This window comes from Nanorana parkeri, unplaced genomic scaffold (assembly GCF_000935625.1).
Source record: "Nanorana parkeri isolate BGI_ZX_2015 unplaced genomic scaffold, ASM93562v1 scaffold811, whole genome shotgun sequence".
NCBI lineage: Eukaryota > Metazoa > Chordata > Amphibia > Anura > Dicroglossidae > Nanorana > Nanorana parkeri.
In genome coordinates, this window is record NW_017307079.1 from 44,751 (window position 1) to 58,509 (window position 13,759).

The window sequence follows — 13,759 nt, forward strand, 5'->3', positions numbered from 1 at the left end:
AATTAATAAAATAAATAATTAAGCATATCATGTAATATATAATATATTTCATTTTATAATTCAATGTAGATAAATGTCTTTATTTTTTGCTAAACGTGCCTGAGTGCTGGATAGGATAGCACTAGGCTGTATGAACATACCACAGACACTTCTCCTCTGGACTGACTCACGCTGAGCGCACGCTGTCGCCGGGCAGATCGGGGGATCGGAACTCACTAGACACACTGCAGGCGAAGGACCGCGAGTCGCCGCTCGCCTGTGCACCGCGCTGCTTCGCCTGCTGTGTGTCACAGCCTTAAACCTCTCGTCCATGGAAAGTCGCACACGTTCCTTGGGCGGCCCGGTACCATTTGATCCACGGACCGGTACCGGTCCGCGGCCCGGGGGTTGGGGACCACTGATATAGTGTACCTGTGCAGAGAGCAGAGCTGAGGAGTAGGCCCCACCCACTACAGTCTGCCTTCTGGAAACTACAGGAAGGGGCAATACAAGACCAGTCCCCCTGCACAAGGAGAGAGCAGCAGTGATTGTTTATTACAGGAAACTCCTGCAGAGATGGGCAAAAAATACACAAAGCACCCCAAGATTCAAGTAAGATTTCACATGCCTTTTGTATGTAGACAATATTTGCTTAGAGGTCAGCTTTAATCTTTATAATGGTGGTTTATTTTATTTTTTTTGTTTATATTTGTCATCTAAAGACGTTACAATCCCTATTGTAGTGTTTACATTTTATGCAGTACTTAAAAAGGCACTGAGCCACTTAAAAACCGAATAGGTGTTCCAACTCCAGTCTATAGCTGGCCATACACTGATCAAATTTCAGTAGAGTCCTGCTGACTTTCTGAATTCTCGGCCGATCAATCTGCTGCAGTCACTGCTCATGTATTCCAGGGTTGCACAAATCCCAGGAGCCAGGTAGCCAATGCCTCCTAAAAACTACAGCTGGCACCCAAATGTTGAGGTTTTCTTCAACTGTCGTCAGTGGAGCTGGCTTCTAATAAAAATCCTGCTGGCTCCTGAATACACTAGCACCGTGAGAGAAAAGGATGTGGGTGGTGAAATTTCTCTATCTACAGGGCTGAAGAAGAATAAATGACCAGTGTAGGACCAGACTAACCGCATTGGCGTCATGCCTGTTCTTTAGTGAGTCATATTGAAGCCAGAGACGGGCAGCCAGCATTTTCAAGAGATGGTCAGGACAGCCGCCTGGTGTAGCATCCCTTTTAAGTACAAGGCAACATTGCTAACTGTGGCCATATAGCCCAAGTCGCTGAACTGTGCTGCAACTCGTTTTCTAGCTGCTGTACATGCGGAAGGTGTGAAATGCGAGTTCTCTTACCAATCGCATCATTTTGTTAAAAGCAAGCAAGACTTAACTTGACAGGACTTTGTGTGACAAAACCAAGACCTTTTGCAGCTCTAGAAGACTTAGTCTTTTTATTCCGCTTTAACCACTACTGAGGAAACTGTTCTGAGTATGGCTGTGAGAAAGCAATGAGGGAGGGGATTTCCCATGCCGAGCTATATTAAAGACACTTGCCAGCATGTAGTTTGATCAGCCAATTTCTCTTTCTGCCCCAGATGGACGCTAAGGGCTTTATTCCGTAATCCTGTGCAAGAAGCAGCACGGTACACCAATCACATGACTCTAGATAAAATATTATTTATGGCTTCTCATGGTTACTCTATGTTGTCCTGGCTTTATTTCATATTGACTTCAAGTGCAAGAGCTACCCCTGCCTGGCTAATGTTTAGTTTGCTAAACCACTGTGCATCATAAACAGTTGCTTTGTTTTTCATAAAATAGCATTTATGTGCTAACGACCTCCTGCATCCCCTTTTAGCCATTTGCGGTCTACATGCACTCACTCCAGCTTGGGTTGCAAATCGCGCTTCAGGACTGGATTACTGACAATGGGACCAGTAGACCATACTTGTACAATATGTGTTGGCATGAACGCTTGTAGTCTCATCAGGTCTGCACATGACGGGGTGAAAATGCAGGAACGCAATTAGGAGACAGTTGACACCCTGTAAAAGGAGTTTCGTAAACAAGAACCTTCATGACGGGGCTGCCAGGTATTTAAAGGAAAGCTGCAAATTTTAAAAGAGAACTATGAAGTAAGTGGTTTTCCCCATAGTTCTCTTAAGTGTCACGGGAGGACCTATACTAGCGTTCTCCCGTGACCCAGAGCTCAGTATATCGCAAGCTACAGTATACTGAGAGCGCCGCAGCCGAGACGGATCCCGACAATGCTGTGAGGCACAGCCAGCTGTACCCGCCCTGTCCCCCATCTGTTCCTCATCTGTTCCTCCAGTCAGCGCTGGAGGATCAGGGAGGGGGGAATCCCTGCGGGGAGCCATGACCGACAGTCGCCGCTCTCTGCAGGGAGATGTTTGAGAAGTGAGCTAGCGACGGTATGTGGTCGCTCACTTCCGATCTATTGAGCCGACATGTGACAGTTTCATTGTCACGTGTCGGCTCGAACTATGAGGATGAGTGATTTTCACTCACTTCATAGTTCTCCTTTTTAAAGTGCAATTGAAGCCAAAACCAATTTTTTAATGGAGTGGAGAGGGATTAGAAACTGTCAGGTTTTTATTGCGGTCTGTGTCCTGGACTCCATGAGTCCTGGTGACTGTGACCACTAAAAGTGAAAAAAACACCAGAACAGGGATAGATGGGAAACATTCCAATGGGGAACACTACTTCTGATGACCCCGCTTACCACCACAAAAGGTAGCCACCAGCACTCCAAAGCCAATTGGGCCAATTCTTCTTTATTGACAAAAAACAAGGTATGTCACAATGTGTAGCGACGTTTCGGTCCCGTCAGGCAAACAAAGTTTGTCATCACTTTGCCTGAAGAAGGAACCAAAGTGTCACTACACATTGTGACATACCTTTTTTTTTTTGTCTATAAAGAAGAATTGGCAGAATTCGCTTTGGAGTGCTCGTGACTACCTTTTGAAGTTGTACAATCACCCGATGATTTCGATTGTATCTGGTCAGGAGTGCAATGGGATTCTATGAAGCCTGCTTACCACCAGGGATTTTCTCTTTTAGATGGATTTCCTCTCGCTTCCTGTTGTGGCTATCGGACAGGAAGTGAAGGGAAATCTCCCTAATGAGACACACGGGGGGAAAAAGCTGATGGGTTATAACCCTCCCTTTGCTGAAATTTTAGCCAGTGGGTTTAGATGCACTTTAATTTGTTAAAAAATCTGAGAATAATAATAACAAACAAACATGATAAAGTATGGAGTAAGGATGCACCGATATCTGTATCGGTGCTGATACTGGGCATTTTCACGAGTACTCGTGAAAATGCCCCAATACTGGCGCTTTAAATTTTTAAACATGGGCTGCCTGAAGTCCCTCGCTTGCTGGAGACATTAGGCAGACTGTTGGGGACCTCGTAAAGGCTGTCTTTTACGCTGCCAGTCCGGCCCCGCATTTCCTTCATCGCCGGCAAAGCCCTGGTGAGACCCGCACGCAGCCCTGGTGAGACCCTGCACAGCTCTGATCTGACCTTGCACAGCCTTGGTGAGCAACACCAAGTAGGTAGCTTCATATTATTCTGCAATACTGTATAATGGATTGCTGTGATCTGTAGTCCCCGTATAGCTGATGGTATCCTGCATTGCTGTATAATGTGTTGCTGGGATTTGTAGTTCTCTATAGCTGGTGGTATTCTGCATTGCTGTATAATGTGTTGCTGAGATTTGTAGTCCCTCTACAGCTTCGTGTCGGCAGAGACCCCAGGATCTTATCAGTTGCAGCTGTGACTGGGCCCTGGCACTCCACCACTGTCCTAAAATTATTAGTCTGTATTATTTTAGAAAAACTGTCACATGGCACACAAAAAAAAGGTATTGGTATAGGTGAGTACTTGAGGAAAAGTATCAGTACTTTGTACTCAGTCTTAAAAAATGGTACCTGTGCATGCCTAGTATGCAGATATATAAAATAAATATCAGTGTCGGCTTGGCATGTAGTGTCCACTGGGTGGCACTGTTCTCCATCTAGGCTTCTAAATGACCATAATGCTACTATACAAACTAACTGCTACTATACACGTATACTATATTGCAGGATTTATATAGCGCCAACAGTTACAAATCAAGACAAGATGGTAAGGACGAGAGCAGTGCCCATGAGAGCTTACATTCTAATTGTATGTATAGCTCAGCAGGATGCATATGCTCAGCCACGGGTCTAATATTCTCACAATCTACAGGTAAACAGATGAGTCATGTTTTCAGGTCTCGTGTTGTTCTACTTCTCATTTTTCACCAGGAGCGGTCTGTGTGTGAATGAGTTTTGGGATGTAGTTATAGATGTGGTCTGTTCATTTGATGTTTCTGAGCTCAGCTTGCCAGTGTAAGTGCTTGGTCACAGTAAAATGCATAACCTTGTTGCTGAATGTAATATAGGGTAATCTCGTACATACACCATATCATGAAGGTGGTAGTTAGCAGTACATAGCAGCAACGTGTAGACGGCTGTAAAAGAAAACCTGTGTTTACTGGATTTTAGACCTCTACAAGAGATTTCAACCTGATTGCTGAAGAGGCATATGATGGATCTTGTACTGCTTACCCATATCTTTCAAATAACAACAAAGACACCTTTAGAAATGTTTAGCAATGACAATCTACAAATACATACTTCTAGATCATTTCCGGCTTTGTATTCTTTGCATACCTTATTTCTCCTTTCTTTCCCAGTCTTCTGGCAGTGGCCATGTTAACTAAAGGCAGATTACTAGCTCTCCCTTTCCTTCCTGAAAATCTGGCACATACGACTAGTCTTTGTAATATCCCCTTCCCTCACCATACCAATGTAACCCAGAATCTAACGAGTGCTGGAACAACTGGTGGATGGCGCCACAGTGTACAATCTAGAAGATATGTTGTCCGCACACCATTCTGCTTTGGAATGTCGTCTTTATTTGTATTCCTTTAGCATGACGTGAATGCATTCACATGTCCTGCTAAAGGAATACGAATGAAGATGACATTCCAAAGCAGAATGGTGTGCGGACAACATATCTTTTAGACCTGTGACTAGGACATGTGACCATGCACATCATCTCAGGGGAGGAAAATGCCTTTCCCTGAGATCTCATGAGGTTACAGATGAGATTTCCCAGCAATGCTCTGCTAATGTAACCTTCCCAGGATGCAACACTTGGGCACATTACTTCATTTTTGCCAGAACTGGACCAGGAAGTAGATGAACTGTATTTGTAAGTAAATGAAGAACAGGTATGTTTAACGAATGAAAGTAAGATGATTTCGGCATGCGTGATTTTTAGTGAAGGGGGTAAAGGTCCACTTTATAGCCTCACTCCGTGCAAAATGATCATTTACACACTGCACTGGGTGTGCAAAGTATTATTAAAAAGCTGGGTGTTATGTGCAGGGGTGGCTACAAGGTATAAAATCTTACCTTGCAGCATGCCAGCTTTTTTAATGTATCGGCCGCAATTCGAACAGCTGATTGAAGGAGCTGGCTGGAAGATGTTCGATCAATCAGAGCCGGCAGCCAATGAGCTGCCCGCTCTGATCAGGTATTCTGACAGGTGCCGGCGGGATTCCTTAATCAACACACTGTGTTGATGGAGGAATCGGGTAAATATTTTTTGTTCTGCCCCAGGATTCAACAAAAAAAAATTGATAGGTGTATGGCCAGCCTTAGAGGATTACATGTGGTGGACAGTTGTGTACTGGGAGCAGTTTGTGTTGTCTTAGGCTAGCCACACACTTATATTTTTCTCATTTAGCTCCATGGCTGAACAAGAGAAATCATTAGATTGCCCCATCCATGCTAAAAAGCATGGATAGAGGAATATCTTCTGCCTGCCACTGCATTCAGCAGTTTCTGCTCTTGCAGCTGATGAATACCGCAACAGTAACTGCATTTGATTGATAGCACTATTTGGTCATTCGTTTTCTACCTGGCTCCTTCATCAAAAGTCAGTTGAACAATTGACTTTTGTGGAACTAAGTGGTGCCGTCAGCTTGAGTTTTGGCTGATTCTGTAGGAAATAACATTACAAGAATTTACAGCTTTACATACATTTTGTCTATCTTCAGCACATGTCAAAAACACACCTAAGCGTGTAATGCGCACCTAGAACATATCAGATGCAGAAACATACATGTTAGTACAGTAATGCTTCATACATTTCAGTGTACTGAAACCTAAAAGTGCCACTAAGGCAAAATACATAGCAGCAGGTTGTTGTTGAATGTTGTAAGATTTACAAAAAAGTGTTCCCTCTGCTGCACCCACAAATGCAGTTTCTTTAAAATGTAGAACTGAGACCATAATAAATCTCTTGATTGCATCCCGCCTTCCTGTACCCTGCAAACCATTGAAATCCAATGATTTATCAGCAAGCGTCTCGTCCTGTTTTCAAAGTTCTCAGTGGTTGCTTTGCATCTGCCATTGTTTCCTGTTCGATGTTGCAAGACCTGCCTGCTCTACCTAGATTACAGGAGTGGTACAAGAGATTACAAGGGACTAGTACAAGCCATATGTATCCTGGGAGACCACAAAACTGCTATGACAAGTTTGGCCTGGATTTTTCAGGGTAACTACAAACCCATCTTCCTCTTGTTGGATCCTGACAGATATTTTTGAGTTTGATCACCTACATTGAAAAAGCCCTCTAATTATAATGCACATCCTTTCATCACTATAGTGCTATTGCTTTATCAGTACAGCAGGCTGATTAAATAAGCTAGTGCTAATGAGAATGATGATGTGTGAAATGCGTTAACTGTCCTAGAACAAATTACAGTCACTGTACTACCAAGATCCTGCACAGTTTTCCTCCCATTGGTGCAGCGGGGAAAAAATCTTCTTTGCAGTGGGGCTACCCCCACACTGCAAGGGTTAAGTGCTTGTTTTTGTCTAGGTTCAAGAATAAAAAATTATACTCCCCCGAAGCTCCGAGCCGGTCCGCTGTCACAGCACTCCCTCCAGCCTGTCTCCCCCTCCCTGGAGCATTGGAACCTTCCTGCAGCGTCCTCACGTCTACACATTGTGTATAGACGTGATCATTTACGGGACCTTGGACTGCTGCAGAGAAGGGGGAGAGACTTTGGAAGGAACGGTCTAAGAGCAAGCCGGCTCAGAGTATCGGGTGAGTGTAACTTTTTTTTCTTCAACCTGGACCAGGGGTAGGCAACCTTGGCTCTCCAGCTGGGCTGAAACTACAAATCCCATCATGCTTTTGCCTCTGGGAGTCATGCCTGTGGCTTGCAATGCCTTATGGGATTTGTAGTTTCAGCACAGCTGGAGAGCCGAGGTTGCCTACCCCTTACCTAGACCAAAACAAGCAGTTAAGCCTTGCAGTACAGGGGTGAACATGGTGTATGGCCATGTTATGACTGTGGAGCCACAGGGAAGCGTTACGCTGGACATACACTGCTCATGTTTTGGCCGATTCCTGCTGTCAACTGAATTTCAACTATTACTTGGCCCCATTGGCACCGCTCCATTCGACAAGAGAGTGGGCCCAAAAATCCTCAGCTGAACAGCAACCGCAGTCACTGTTCATGTATTCGGTATTCATGTATAATATAGTCTGGTGGGAATTCACCCATTCACATTGTTTTATATGGATGGGGGTATTGAGCATGTTTTTTTTCTGCTCACGGGGCTGAATGAAGAACGATGAGTGTATGGCCAGTTTTACCATCTCTGTTTGTGCTGATGCAGAATGTCACCAGAAAGTAAGAGATAATGCAACATTTAAAGTAGTCACTGGGTCAGGCATACAGGGGAAATCTTCCAATGTGGTTCTGGTGACAACTGTCCAAGGAGGATTTTCCTTCCTTCGGAGGGATCACCTCTCATTTCCTGTTGTATCTTGACAAAAAAATTAATAAAACTGACAAGGATTTTAATGTGTATCTACTCTATCCGAAACTTAAAGAAACATGTGTTTTCTTTCTTTAGATACTTTTAAGGCCTCATTCACACCGGATCCGTTGTGTTGCTTTACTGTCCGTTCAAATGATGGTAGCACAGGAGCAACAAAAAAATGAATGGGGTGAATGAGGCCTTAAAGTCCTCCAAAAACACATGCTAATGCAGCGCATCACAAACCAATACAGTGAAGTATGTGTACTCGGGGCATGTTCATTCACATAAAGCTTGCCAAAAAAACGGAACACAATGGATCAGAATGTACAATGGATTGTTGACTTGCGAGTACCTTCTGATTTTGGGGTGAATGCACCCTCAATGATCAGGGAGTTTTTTGTACTTTTTACACACATTTATCAACAAGTCATTATCAATGGGAGTTCTGCTCTGCACACCAACTTATCTCAAGCTATACAACAATTTTTACAAATCCATACAGACCATGAATAGATGTCCCCCTGAGAATGATGGGTGGTGATATCTACCAGCCATGTTCCTCTCTGCATCTTGGCCAACATTGTATAACCGTACACATGCTGATACCACCAACTTGTAGGTTTATGTCACCTTGATATAAAAAAAACCTAACCCTGTGCAGTGTTTGGATCTTCTGGCCTCCTTTTCATCTGTATGGATACTTTAAATGTCACCTTGTATTTTAGCTTTCAGTTGTGAAGGGAAAGACAGATTTTCACATTGCTTCTTTCCTAATAGCTGGTTTGTTTAACTTCTTCCCCTCTGCTCATGTCAGGCTGCTGTGTGTTGGCGGAGTCTGATTTGTAAGTGGTTGTGGTCAAGTCAGAGGAACCTGTGATATGATTAGATAGTCTTCTGGGCCCAGTGTTTGTTTTTAGACAGCCGTGTTTTGCACATACCACAAGCACAAGGCTGTACTGAGCTGAAAATAAATGACTTTAGGCTTATTTAGCAATTTTTGTTTTAATAGGGATCCGTGAGACTTGCACATGTATGATTCAGCAATATCCTTATTTGTCTTATCCAGCAGAAATCTTCCTAAATACTTTTAGATTGTAAGCGCTCACAGGCAGGGTCCTCCTTACCATGTCTTAATTTGTATGGTAGCCTCCTTACCTTGTCCTAATTTGCATTGTAATTGTTATGTCCTCCTTATGTTGTAAAGCGCTGGTCAACCTGTGGCGCTATTTAAATCCTGTATAATAATATGAGCTGTGTATGGCCAGCTTTACTGTGCAGATATACTTCCTTTTATACAAGCTTACAATAAGTGACATACTGGGGCAGATTTACAAACCAAGGGGGTTATGTTTCTCATGGTAAATTTGGTTGTATGCCATTTTGTGGCAGAGGCGCTGGAGAAAAAGTAATTCTTGGGGAGTTTTTGTTTAAAGGGGGGAAAAACACCCCCTACACGCCCCGGAATTTGAAGTAGATGGAACCGTAAATGGGTGACATCTCACAAAAGCACTATTGTAAACAGTTGGAATTGTTTTAAATGACATTGAGGCAATGTGCTCTAACAGCATGTATACATGTGGCTGGATCTATCCAGTGACATCAGCTGGATGTATACCTGCTGTTAGAACACACTAAAGCCGGGTACATGCTTCAAATTTCGTCTGGTTCTTGATGAACTGGCTGAAATTCAATGTGTGGATGCAGCTGTCAGCACCTTTCTGACCGGCATCCCTTAATCAGCTGACCGAAGGAGCGTGTCGAAAATTGTCAGCCGAACAGAGCTAGCAGCCAATCAGCCGCTGTCAGAATACATTGAAGGCAGCAGGAGATTCCTCGATTGATGCTCCTAACGATGGCGGAATCTGTTCTATATTCTTCCTCAGCTGGCAGGTTGAACGAAGAAATTAGAAGTGTGTATACTCGGCTTAACTTCAATCTAATTTTAATGCAGCCATCAAATCAAATGACTGGAAGGCTACAGTATATTACATTTTTGCTCGTGGGTTAAGAAATCCTTTACCCACAATTGCTTTCCCTTACTCAACCAGTTAGAGCTTAGATTGGTGTCCCCACAATTGCTTTCCCCTACACAACCAGTTAGAGCTTAGATTGGTGTCCAAGTTACTCACGGTAACATTATATTTGGTCTGTTCAACTAGTTTGACTAACACAAGGGCCATTGTTTAAGCTGCCCAAATATAATGCAAGGTTTTAGCTGAATAGAACAATAAAAAAATGATATGCATGACCAGCTTTGTTTTCCTTTTTGTTCTGTGTTAGTGATTCAGCATCCTAATACTCCTTGTTCTGATGTGTTGTGTGCTGGTTTAATAGATATGTAAAGCTGTGCACTAGATTTTAAACTGCACTCTTTTTCACACAAGCCTGGCTCAGTGGAACAGTCAGCTTCAGGTAAGGGATAATCTACTGCTTTGGGATAGATCATGTCTCCAAGCATTTTTCATCGTACATTCTGTGGTCAGTCATTACAGAGCATGTGTTTCTATAGTACACATCATCCTATACTCATTGCATAGCTTCCCCTATCCCTCCTCTCCAGACATCTACCCCATGAAGTGTGCCTTTGTATTGGTGGGAACCTCGCCAAATGTCCTGGGTGCTTGTCATTAGTGGGGGCTTCAGTAAATATCAACTAAGTTCGTTTTACTGACCTCTGCTGATAAACCCACACAGTGCATGTACATTTGCTGACATTTGCAGTGTGCATGTCAATGTCATTTGGCTTTGGAACGTTAAACCTTTCTCGATGATGTCATTGTACTCTTGGGGCATGAGTGAGGGCTTTTATGTTTTAATGTCTATTAAAAAACTATTTTGATATTCTTGTTTTTCATCTTAATTGCTTTTCTTCAAACAGAAACATTAATGACAGCTTACTCCACTATCGGACCATGACCATTGTAGTCTGAAAGTGAAATCTATTTCTACTTCTTATGAATCTAAAAGGAAGAAAAATAAAGACCTAGTTCAGCCTAGGGCTGGCCATACTCTGAATTTTGTTTGAATATTCGTTTGAAATAGTTTCTCAGAATATTTGATTTTGCCATCATCGAGTCAACTAAATAAATTCGAAATACCTTAAAAATGTTCCTCCAGACCAACTATTTGAATAGAACCCCAGACATATTAAACAGGTTTCTCATGCCTGGGTTTAGGTTCCCTTATATTGAAGAAAAATGTATCCTGCTACTTTTACTTTTCCTCATCACTAGCATCAAAGGCTGATGTCCCTTAGACCCTACCAGCCATCAGAAAACTAAAATTTCCAAAAACGAATATTTAAAATAAAATTCTTATGTTATACCTGCGTGTTGAATGGAAATAAAACACAACGGCTTCCTCCATCGACGCTTAAGAGCAAGGATGGAGGAATCCTCTGTTTCCATTGTATTCCAATCAGCCTCTGGCTGATTGGCTTCAGGCTCCGTTCGGCTGAAGATTTACACTCACGATGGCTTCATGTTTATCTTCTGAATTATAAAATGCATCACTTTAAATCTATGTATCTAGTTTCTAAATTATCATTATGTATGCACATGCCATAATGACCACATGTCTATATAGGCATTCATCATATGACGACTTCTGTAGCTGTTCAGATTTTAGCGTAGAAAAGGACCAGCTACATTTTTTTATTTTTTTTTGCCTCAATGTAAGCTTTGTCATAAGAAATATGCAGACGCTGCTATTGCTGGTCTCTCCTCCTGAAAGTGTCAGTAGCCTAACTGCTGTGCTTCACTATTGCTGGCTTGTGGTTCTGGAACAAGTATGACGTTTAGGAAAGTCAGAAAAATAAATTCTTATTTTGCTTGCTTATTGTGAGTCGGTGGCTCAAAATATTGATGCAAGAGAGTCAGCCTGACGGGCAACAAGCATTTCCAGGAGGAGATGTCGGCAAACCTTCCTCTTTAATGGAAACCTCTTGGGACACAAATATGGAAGCTCTACTTTTTCTTACCGGGTTTAGTAGGCACAAGCTCCTAGGTTTTCATCCCTATGCTTCACTACTTAGTGAGTCACTCATGCAGAGCAATCATGCAGGCAGTGACAGGACACCGGATATGCACATACATTGTCAGGTCCTGGGCCTACCACAGAGAAAAAATGATGCCATAAAGCAGGGCCTTAGCTGTGGTGAAACTATAAATGCCATTATGCATCTGCCTATAGGAGACATGACTGTGGCTGTCAGTCTTGCAATGCCTCATGGGATTTGTAGTTTCACGACAGCTGGAGGGCCGATGTTTGGCTACCCCTGCCATAAAGCAACCTCAGAGCTTGCTAACTCAAAAACATTTTTTGGGGCAGATCCCATATTTTTAACCTGGTTGGTTCTATTGAAGCATATGGCCAAGTTGGCTAAAGATCAAGCCAGTATTCCATTGCTGTGGTGTAACCTTAACAGTGAAATATAGCCAATAATAGTTCCTGATGTAGTGTACTGTAATTAGGTCTTGGAACTTTGATGTCATTTTTTAAGTGAAAATTTGTATTCAGTCATTAATTTTTTTTTCCTTGTGTAACAGATTCGTTGTCTAAAAAGTCAGAAGGGCTTATCAGACCCACCCACTTTTGACGGCATCCATATCGTCAATCACATGATCGGAGATGATGTGTCATTCCATTCGTCTGATGAAGACTTTGCCACCGGCTCACTCGGACAGGGGGATGTCCATTATGGCCTGACCAAAAAACATGCAAAGATGATGTTGGTTCCTTCCGACTTGGACAGCAGCGACAGTGACGCCGAAGAACTAGACATCCTTGCGGATTCCGATGCAGTGATCCAAAAACCAGTGGCTACAAGAACAGAATCTTACTCCACTGCGGTCTGATCATCACTGTGACTCTTCATCAAATTGATGGCAAAGGATACTCATCAAAAAAATTGTTAGTGTGTCTTGGACTATTTGCAAATCTGACTGACCCAGCATGTATAGAACTTCTACTTGCCTTCATACTTTGCCAAACTGTCACCATTGCCACACACTAGAAAAACCGGTCACTGGACACTTTTGTGCTAACAGTATTAACAAAATCTTTTTCTTGCAATGTTTTAGTTTTAGACCAACGCATAACTTGATTTGATGAGCAGATAACCGAGACCACTTATTTTGCAGTTTACCACACTGGTAGTGCTAATGTCAACATTCTTTAAAACAAAGGAGAAACCTGTGCAATATTGCCTGTTGAACAAAGCATATGCCCTTTTTATATATGTAAATATTGCGTGCAGTGTCTAGCTACACTCTTCAAATCCACCCGCTAAGGCGGCAATGCTGTCAAACTGTTCAGAGGGTTCATAAGATGTCTCGGTGTTGGAAATACAAAGATATAAATGGGGGGGGAAAAAAGGATGAACATTAAGGCACTTGTATGCAAGCTGTAGGAAGGCATGTCCAGCTGTTGCCTATAGAAATCAAGATTCAAGCTTTTTTTTTTTTAAGCATTCAAGAGAATCTGACTACATAAATCACCTTCACTTTTTGTGTTTCGAGGCACAAGGTCTGTGCCAGTTGTTTATATGTAGTTATATATGTCTTCTTTGCTGTTGTGAACTCTTTAATAACACTACGTTTATACAAGATTAAAGACACTCCAATATTATAATAAAAAGACAGTAATATTTATAGAGGAACAGTCAACTTGAATGGGCCTTGTAGGCGGCGATTAATGTCTTACTTTGTGATAAGAGTCAATACATATCCAAGATTTGATGATGGTGGTTTCACTAAACTAAATCATAGACACAGCTTCCATCCGGGGGGCAGTTATATTCCTTTCAGGAGTGAATACCAGTTTGAGTCATTCCATGTTGTACAAAGAGTAGGGACATGAAGCTTATGTTTGGTT

The 13,759-nt window shown here is 42.5% G+C and overlaps 1 protein-coding gene across 2 annotated transcripts in view; it reads left to right on the plus strand.

Moving 5' to 3' along the window:
* The window catches only part of LOC108794101 (ecotropic viral integration site 5 protein homolog), a 52,195-nt gene extending 38,999 nt beyond the window's left edge, over window positions 1-13,196 (plus strand). The window contains exons 3-4 of one of the 2 annotated variants that reach the window (XM_018565082.1): window positions 10,270-10,297; window positions 12,433-13,196. In XM_018565082.1, the coding sequence (XP_018420584.1) occupies window positions 10,270-10,297; window positions 12,433-12,482 (78 nt within the window). In that variant the 3' untranslated portion in view covers window positions 12,483-13,196. The remainder of the gene's footprint in view (window positions 1-10,269; window positions 10,298-12,432) is intronic. The other variant, XM_018565081.1, reaches the window with a different exon arrangement.
* Window positions 13,197-13,759: the final 563 nt, after the last annotated feature.